The 8,324-nt window shown below is 38.9% G+C and overlaps 1 protein-coding gene across 1 annotated transcript in view; it reads right to left on the minus strand.

Annotated features, from left to right (window-relative positions):
* Positions 1-843: 843 nt before the first annotated feature.
* The window catches only part of NEK2 (NIMA-related kinase 2), a 12,557-nt gene continuing 5,076 nt past the window's right edge, over positions 844-8,324 (minus strand). The window contains exons 5-8 of the mRNA XM_008582291.1: positions 7,412-7,538; positions 6,252-6,471; positions 4,682-4,807; positions 844-1,726 (exon numbers count right to left, since the gene is read on the minus strand). Of these exons, the coding sequence (XP_008580513.1) occupies positions 1,500-1,726; positions 4,682-4,807; positions 6,252-6,471; positions 7,412-7,538 (700 nt within the window). The 3' untranslated portion in view covers positions 844-1,499. The remainder of the gene's footprint in view (positions 1,727-4,681; positions 4,808-6,251; positions 6,472-7,411; positions 7,539-8,324) is intronic.

Below are 8,324 nucleotides of genomic sequence, written 5' to 3' on the forward strand. Positions count from 1 at the left end.
ATAGAGACCTGGAAGAAAGGAAAAAGCTTTATACGTACCTTTAACGGTACTTGTTTCCTGCTTTTTGAACAGGGCCCCACATTTTCATTTTGCACTGGGTCTTCCAGATTATACAGTCAGCCGGGAGTTATACTTGACATTTTATGTCAAAATGGCCCATTAGGATTAATCTCTGGTTATATCACAAAGGTGTGGTAATCAGTTTCTGATTGTTTGGATAACATCATTTGTCTTTGATGGAGCTACATTATCAACTGTGTAATAAACCTACACGAAGGAGCTATTTCCTCTCATTTGTTATTAACCCTTCATAATTTGGCCTTATATCATTAAGCTAAAAGAATTAGCATTGCCAGGAAAACAGCACATGAAAAATATGATGGATGTAGCAAAGACTGCTAATTCATATTAAAAGTTAGATGTATTTAAAAAAAAAAATCCATCAAATTCTAAATAGGTTTCCTTCAAGGGTGAGGTATATCCCAGCAAATTTTAGCTTAGATCAGGTTTCTCAAGAGTGGCACTATTGACATTTTGTTGTGGGGGGGCTGCCCTGTGCTCTGTAGAATGTTTGGCAGCATTCCTGGCCTCTACCCACTAGATGCCAGTAGCACTCTCCCCCCAATCATGACTATCAAAAAGGTCTCCAGATATTGCCAAATGTCCTCTGGGGAGCAAAATCACCCAATTAAGAACCACTGGTTTCCATGGATTAATGAGATGGGTGGCAAAGTGCCATTACAGCTTATGAACAGACTGCAGCTCTCTTGAACATCACATCCATGTTTTCTTATAAACACACATCCCTCCAACCAAGAGATCAACAAATGCAAGAGACATCAATATAGGAAAACTAAAGAATTCTTTTATTTAGTGGGAAAGAAGTAAATGACAGCCAGCTCATATACTGATAAATAGAATAAAAAGGGAAAGAGGATATAGACATCAGTGATGAATTTTCACAAAGGTAATAGATTTGTACTGCAGAGCAATAGAATATTTATAAGCAAGATGTCATGGTACTAGTGACCAATTTGTATCCACTTAGGTTTTCTAAGCTCAAGAACATTTAAAACTTCAGACTTAGATTTATATCTAGACATGGCAATTGTAAGCACACAACGCAGTCATTTAAAACTTCTCATTAAGTGCTACTCCTGGGTAAATATTTTTATCCTAACATTATTTTCTCCCCCAAGATTTAGAATGTCACATCTCATGTTCCTAGTAGTAATCATACACAGGATTAAAAGCCAAAACAACCAAGAAAAGTATCATTCTTTTTAAAAAGTATTCTTAAAAGAAGAAAGAAATATTAAAGGTGTGGACATTGTGCACAACGGTGTTGAAGAACAGCAAAAGCAGCTCCGAAATATCAGGCTTAATGTACAAAAGGGCACAGCTAATGGAACCGATGTTTCAAGCTACAGCGGTCAAATAGCGATCTTTACAGGGTTGGTGACATTAAGTACTGTACACAGCTCTGTCTCTTGGCTAGGCTAGCGCATGCCCAGGATCTGTCTGCTTTTTAGTTGATAATTTTTTTCAATATCTGACAGCGCTTGAGCCCGCAGCTGGGCAGCATGAAGCCTTTTCTTCAGGTCCTTGCATTTGGATTTGGGGGTGAGCTGACTCTCAGAATTCTCACTCCTCATGACGTTCTCTTTACTTTCCCCACTGAAATGAACTTTCTTCTTAATTACTGAGGATGGAAGATCAAGCAGTTCTTTAGGAACAAAAAGAAAAAGGGTCGTGAGTTGCCTGAACAGGAGCTCAACTCTTTCATACTTATCTAAAAATATTTACTCTTTCAGTTTACATTTGAATCTAGGAACCTGTCTTATTTTCCCTGGAATAGGTTAGTGGTGTGGGGCTGGCAGAAACCAACCACCCATTTAATCCATAGCATGGAAAACAATAATCCTGGAACGTGCCAAAAATCAAGGAACATATGTTTCATTCTTGTAACAATCAACCTTTCTCTTAAGGTTAAATGCACTGGGGATTATGGATCACGATATAAAATTTCTGGAAATCAATGTTATCTATCTCTATCTCTATTTTTGAAAATAAGTGCCATTCTACAGAGAAAACATTACTTCCAGAAAAGTATAGAAGCAGAGGCTCTCTCCTATAGAGAGCACCTACAGCTTTGGGTAAGTGTTCAAGACACTTAACTGACCAGAGACTTGTTTTAGAAAGAACCTAAACAAATTCAGTGTGAGAGAGGCAAATCAAGTAACAGTGTAGTGAAAAATGTGGTCTATTTTTTACATGGAAATAAATAATCATGTTTCCTTAAAGTGCCAACAGTATTAACTACTGACAGAACTATTTGGGGGTTGGGGTTTTGAATTCCGGAACCGTTTTATTTTTCCTTTGTATTCATTTAAAGGAAATGTGTTCACATATTTACTGAGCTCACAGTCTAGGCCATTGTGAACCAAACAAAGACCCTATCCTAGTAGGAGGAGACAGACCATAAACAAATAAACAAGTCCAGAAGGGGAATATTCAATGGTGTATGTGCAATGGGGAAAAACAACACTGAGAAAGGGAGACGGACATGCTGGGTGGTGGGTGCAGTGATGAGAGAAAGGCTGCTAAGGTGACTTTTGAGGCAAGACCTGATGAAAGTGAGGAGACGAAGAGTGCTCCAGGTCAGAGAAACGGAAGAGGTCCGAGGCGGGAGCAGGCTGGCACACAGACACGTGGACTTCCAGTGGCAGGACTTCCTACATCCTACATTGTTTCTGCTTCAAAACAACCTGGACTGCTTTGAGACCTTAACTCCACTGTTTCAAATACATCCATCTATTATTACTGCAAATACCTATACATTTGTAAACCAACGTTGTCTTACTAATGGGATGGTTTTATAATTTAAAAAAGTGTTCAGAAAAAGAATGAGAATGCCATTAAAAAGACACCAGCTTTTAAAAAGATGCTGCTGCTGACTGTAATGATCTTGGTATATTTGTGACGTCTTCCTCATGTCACTATTGCCCAAGGACGGGGAAGGACATTTCCAGCTGTCTTGAGTTCAGAATGGCACCCTCTCCCCACTGCTTTGTGGCTCTGACATGCTCAGTACTTTCAGTACTCAGCTCTCTACAATGTCCCCTTGGCTGGCCAGTTAGCTCCATTGGTACAAGTACAGCCTTATAACACCAAGGTCACAGGTTCAGATCCCTGAACCGGCCAGCCAACAACAAAAAACCAAACAAACAAATAAAATGCCTCATAGCCCATAATACTGGCCATGATCCACATACAAGTAGACTCCCATATCTACCTGAGAACACTATATGTCATTCTTATCTAGCTATTTTCATCCCTTGCTCAAAGACTATCAGGGCAAGATGTAAATAAACTCTTTAACTGGAAGAGCTGCCGCCAATAGGGTCTTCCACAATTCTCTGCAATGGTTTTAATGCGTGAAACTCACCCAGATAAAATTTTCCCCTCACCTTATCACTCTAATCATGATTTAAGTCTATTTTGTCTTTACAGACAACAGTGTGGAATATAAGAAAACCCGAAACAAATATTCTAAAAATACTGAAATGGTAGGTAGACATTTAGAAAAAACAAAATATTTAAAGAGATGAAGCTAAAGTTTCATATATTCCTTGTTTCATTTATTTTCATCACTTATTCACTATAAAGTTATTGTAATCATCAAACTAACTTACGTAGTTTTTTTGTCTGTTCCATTTACAAAATGCTGCCATACTCACTATATTGATCAGATTCTCTCTCTCAATTTACTAAAGATAGAAATGACACCCTTCATATATGAGGGAACTCAAAAAGTTTGTGGAAAAATAGAACTAAAAGATAATACAAATCTTCCCATGAACTTTTTGAAGTACCGTCATATGCTGTTCCTACATGAAATAAAGGAGTCAAAAGAATTCTGACTAAATTTCACTGGCAACGATGTTTAACACTTTGCATTTTCCATACTTTTAGTAACTAGATTAAATTAGATTCAGGGCTTCTTTGAAATGTAGAAAGCACGTTGGAAAGGGTTCCTCAGTAAATGCGATAACCACATCTCCCTACAGCAGAGGGAAGGGACAGCAGCACACAAAGGCAGGCCCCGACAAAGCTGTCTATGTACCCACCTCTGAATAAAGAAGGAAACACATGGAGCGTTTGTAGATACTAAACAATCAAATGTTGAAAACTACATGATCCAAAAGTGACGGCCTATTCTTCAGTTGGCTCATCATGCCTTTTAAGCCAAACTTTCTATGAAGGACGAGGTGTGGCAGTATTCAAATGCTGGGGTTTTTGTTTGAAAATGTAGAGAAATGTAGAGTTTTGATAATATACTCAGAGAAAAATCTGAAACACACGGTAGTTTTTAACATGCCCTAATTTTTAAAAGCAAATATTTTGTTTTAAAAACAAACGTTTAACACATAGTTTGATAAGGTAAATAAAATCAAAGATGAAATCGTATGACTCATAGCCTCGGGTCTATGAACCCAGTAAATAAGTCTTGCTGTAACAGAATTTTATTTCCATTGAAATGCATATATTCAATGAAATCCACTTTAAAATTTGAGACTCTGTAAATTAAAAAGGCTGCCAAAGCCACCCGGGGGGCTACACCGCTGCACAATTCTTCGCTCGCAGCCCCAGCTTCTGTTTACTGAGCTCATAATCCTACCTGGACCACTCGCCAGAGACAGGAGCTTCTGTCCCTTCAGCAGGCTGTAATTCTTCAGCAGACTTTCTGCTCTGACCAGTTTGTCCTCTGCTAGTCTCTCACGGACACAAAGCTCACGTTCCTTCTCTTTAAAAAGGGAACAGAAAAAGAAAGAAAAAAGATTAACAAGTGGCTTTGGCTGTAAAACGATTTACATTTGGTAATCTTATCACTTTTTATTATCACTAAGACCGGCATGCCTGACCACTGAGAGGTTTCTTACTGTATATCAGGGTAACCTGATTGTGCTAGTTTTTAATTCAGTTTTAGTATGTTGTACGTTATCTTAAGTTTTCTTGTAAGGACTTGTTTAAGGACAAGCACAAAGTTAGCTCCAATCTTTGATCATGTTGTGTAGGAGTAACTCATTCCGGCAACAGTTAATTTTCAGGGCACCACCTGGTCACACAGTACAAAATCTTCTTCTGGTTGAATGACAGCACCCAAACAGAAGGAGAAAAAACCCACAACTCAGTTAGGAGGTGGTTCTTTAGATTAGTGACAAAGGCTACTATTTATTATTTAGAAAGTGTTCTGATTTCAGTTGCTTTATGAAATTAAAAAAACACTGGAGAAAGTTTTAAGAAAAAGAGGTTTTTTTTTGTTTTTTTTTTTTTACAGAATTCTTTTGACAGAAGAGTCAGAAAAGGTTTCCAGGTAAGCATAGGTTATACCTGTAGAGTAAACATATCTCACAGTACTATACAATATTTCATTATCATGGGGAAACAATACATTAACAAATGCATTGGATACTTTATAAACACATTTAAAAAGAAAATTTTATTTGATAGAAAAAAATTTAAAGTCTGTATTGGACATAAAGCTGCAGAAGTGAAATCAGGTGAGTCACATGGGTGGTGGGAAACAGACATGACCCCATGTCTCATCCCTTAATGTGTAAAGAACCTAATTGCTGTTGCTACCTTGCACCTCGGTAGCAGTTCTCATCGTAGTGATGTGGACAGACTTCTAAGATCAAAAACTACTTAGCACCTAGTCAGTTAATGCGCATCAAGTCGATGTTTAATACCCATCAGTGTTGTATCTTGCAACTGTATTCTCTACTGAATTGCCTGAGCATGTCTAGTTTCTACACACTGTAGGATTTTAGATGTGGAACTGTGTTGGAGCAGCCATTTTAGAAAGTAGAAGTCATGATTTTTATTATGGAAGGCAGCAAATTTTAAAACTTTCCTTTACAATGGAAAAACTTTAGGGTGGTTATATTAAAGATGAGAAAGAAAAAAGTAACTCTACAATAAAGTATAATGGCTATTGTGTTAGGGCCATCAGTCAATGCCCAACAATATATAATGACTAGCAACTGATCTGAGAGAAGGGAGTCCAACATGAACATGCCAGCAAGGTTGATTATTTAGTCTACAATACATATTTTGGTTTCTCAAATGTTTATAAAAAGATTCTAATAATGCCTACACATATAAAATATTCTGCTCAAATAGATAGTCACACACATTAACATAACCCACTCACAGCCCTCTTTTGCTCCAACCCCCATCAGACTTACGCTCCAATCGTTCTTCCCTTGCTTTGATGGCTCGCTCTCGCTCCTGCAACTGTACTTCCTTTAGTTTCAGTTCACTCAATACAGGGCTGGAATCCTGCAACTTTTCTGGCTCTCCTAATCGTCGTCCTCTTCTCTCCAGATTTCTCCTGTGCTCTTCCACGACCAAGTCTGCGATCAAAGGGTTCTCAAGAATTTCTTCAACGGAAGGTCGATGGTAATCCTGGGGGAAAAATACTCAGTGTTACAGATTGCATAACAGAATTTTCCTCCTAAGAGAGCAGTTACATTAAAAGGACATATATTTCCAAGGCAAAAGAAAGGACTCCTTTATGGATAGGTGTTAAACATCTGGAAAAATAAGTTTGCTGGTGGTTTTAACTCATGAGGTTCTGGGTCCACAAGGTAATGCAGATTTTAATTTACCTTTTTTCCCCTTTTGCCTTTTCACTTTTCTAAGAAGGCTCATCCCTGAAGTACTCTGGCACATCTTGTGCAGGTGCTTGGTAGTGTTGCTAGGGTCTGTTTTAGGGGAAGTATTGCTCTTGCACCTCTAAACTACTTCAAGAAGGATACTCTCTCACTGACCTTCAATCCTCTTACTCACCTTATCCTTCTTTGTGATCCTACAGAATCTTCCTCCTTCTCTTACACCAGCCTGATCCCCAGAATTTCCCCTTCTCCAGCCCCTGGCCAGAGCTTTACATCACAATCTCTCTATTCAAGTTATTTTCCCTCTGTTGTTTTTTAGCAGTCCTCCCTCCTCAGCCCCCTTTCCTCCACTCCATCTCTAATGTCTCAATTAGAGATGAGGGAGAGTAATAAAGTCTTATTTCTGGCCCCTTCCCTTACCACCTGCCACTTTGAGGTAGGCGAGGACAAGGGGAACTGAGGATTTCAATCCTTTTTGTAATCTTTTCTTGCTACCAACCATCTGTTAGCAAGGCAGAGAGTGGGAGGAGAAATAAAGAAAACGCAGAAGGTAGGCCGGCAAGGATGTGCAATTTGCCAAATCTACGTATGTTTTCACTTGTGTTAACAGTATGTTAGGCTGAGGAAATATATCTAATGTTTCTTCAGCTTCTATTGCTTTACGAGAGAGAACATGCATGGTACTCCAAAACCTAATCGAGGGACAGAAACAGACAATATATAATCTTTACCTTTAAATTTAACATCTTCGTAATAATGTCATTCAATTCATCAGAGTAACGGTATGGAATTCGCCTGAATTTGCCTTCTCTGATCTTCCCAGCTAGTTCTTTCTGGTTGAAAGCTGTAAATGGAGGCCTGGGATTTTTTTTTTTAAAAAAGGAAGAAATTTTCAAAATGTAAAAATGAAAATATATAATAAGAACCAAACCAAAAGCACAGTTTTAAGCTCCAGTTTGTACTTATGTTTCTACTTCTAAGATTTTCCTGTATAGCTGAGTTTCCTAACCTCAGCATTATTGATATTTGGGGTCACAGAATTCTTTGTTGTGGGGCTGTCCTGTGCCCCACAGGATATTTTGCAGTATCCCTGGGTCTCCACCCACTAGATGCCAGTAGATACCCACTAATGACAACCAAAACTGTCTCCAGACATTGTCAAATGCCCCATGAAGGGCAGAACTGCTTTCTCCTATCCCAGGCTGAGAACTACTGCTCCTAAGAATAGTTCGGAAGGGAAAAAAACAAAAAGAAGAAAGGGAAAGAATCAGAGCTCCTTCCTGTTCTCCAGATCCTCAGAACTCTCCCCTTGATTTTTGTTTCATTTCTTCTATGTCCTTACAGTAGCTGTATGTTTCCTGCCTGACCTAGGTACTTGCGCCTTTAGCTAAGCATCAGTCTAACGGGGAAGCATCTAACCAGTCAAGACACTTGTACAAGTCAAGACCCAGACTCATGGGTTATACTTTTAATTTGTAAATTGTTTTTTAAAACCTGTCCCTCTACCTTAATTTTAACCCAAGCTGTAATTCTTTCAGACTTGAACAGGCTTTCATTAGTATGGATGCTCAAAAAGCTGAACCCAGGGCCGGCCTGGTGGCGCACTGGATAGTGCGCCGCTTGGGAAGCGCGGCAGCGCTCCCG

The sequence above is a fragment of the Galeopterus variegatus genome, unplaced genomic scaffold, assembly GCF_000696425.1.
Source record: "Galeopterus variegatus unplaced genomic scaffold, G_variegatus-3.0.2 Scaffold2559, whole genome shotgun sequence".
Lineage (NCBI taxonomy): Eukaryota > Metazoa > Chordata > Mammalia > Dermoptera > Cynocephalidae > Galeopterus > Galeopterus variegatus.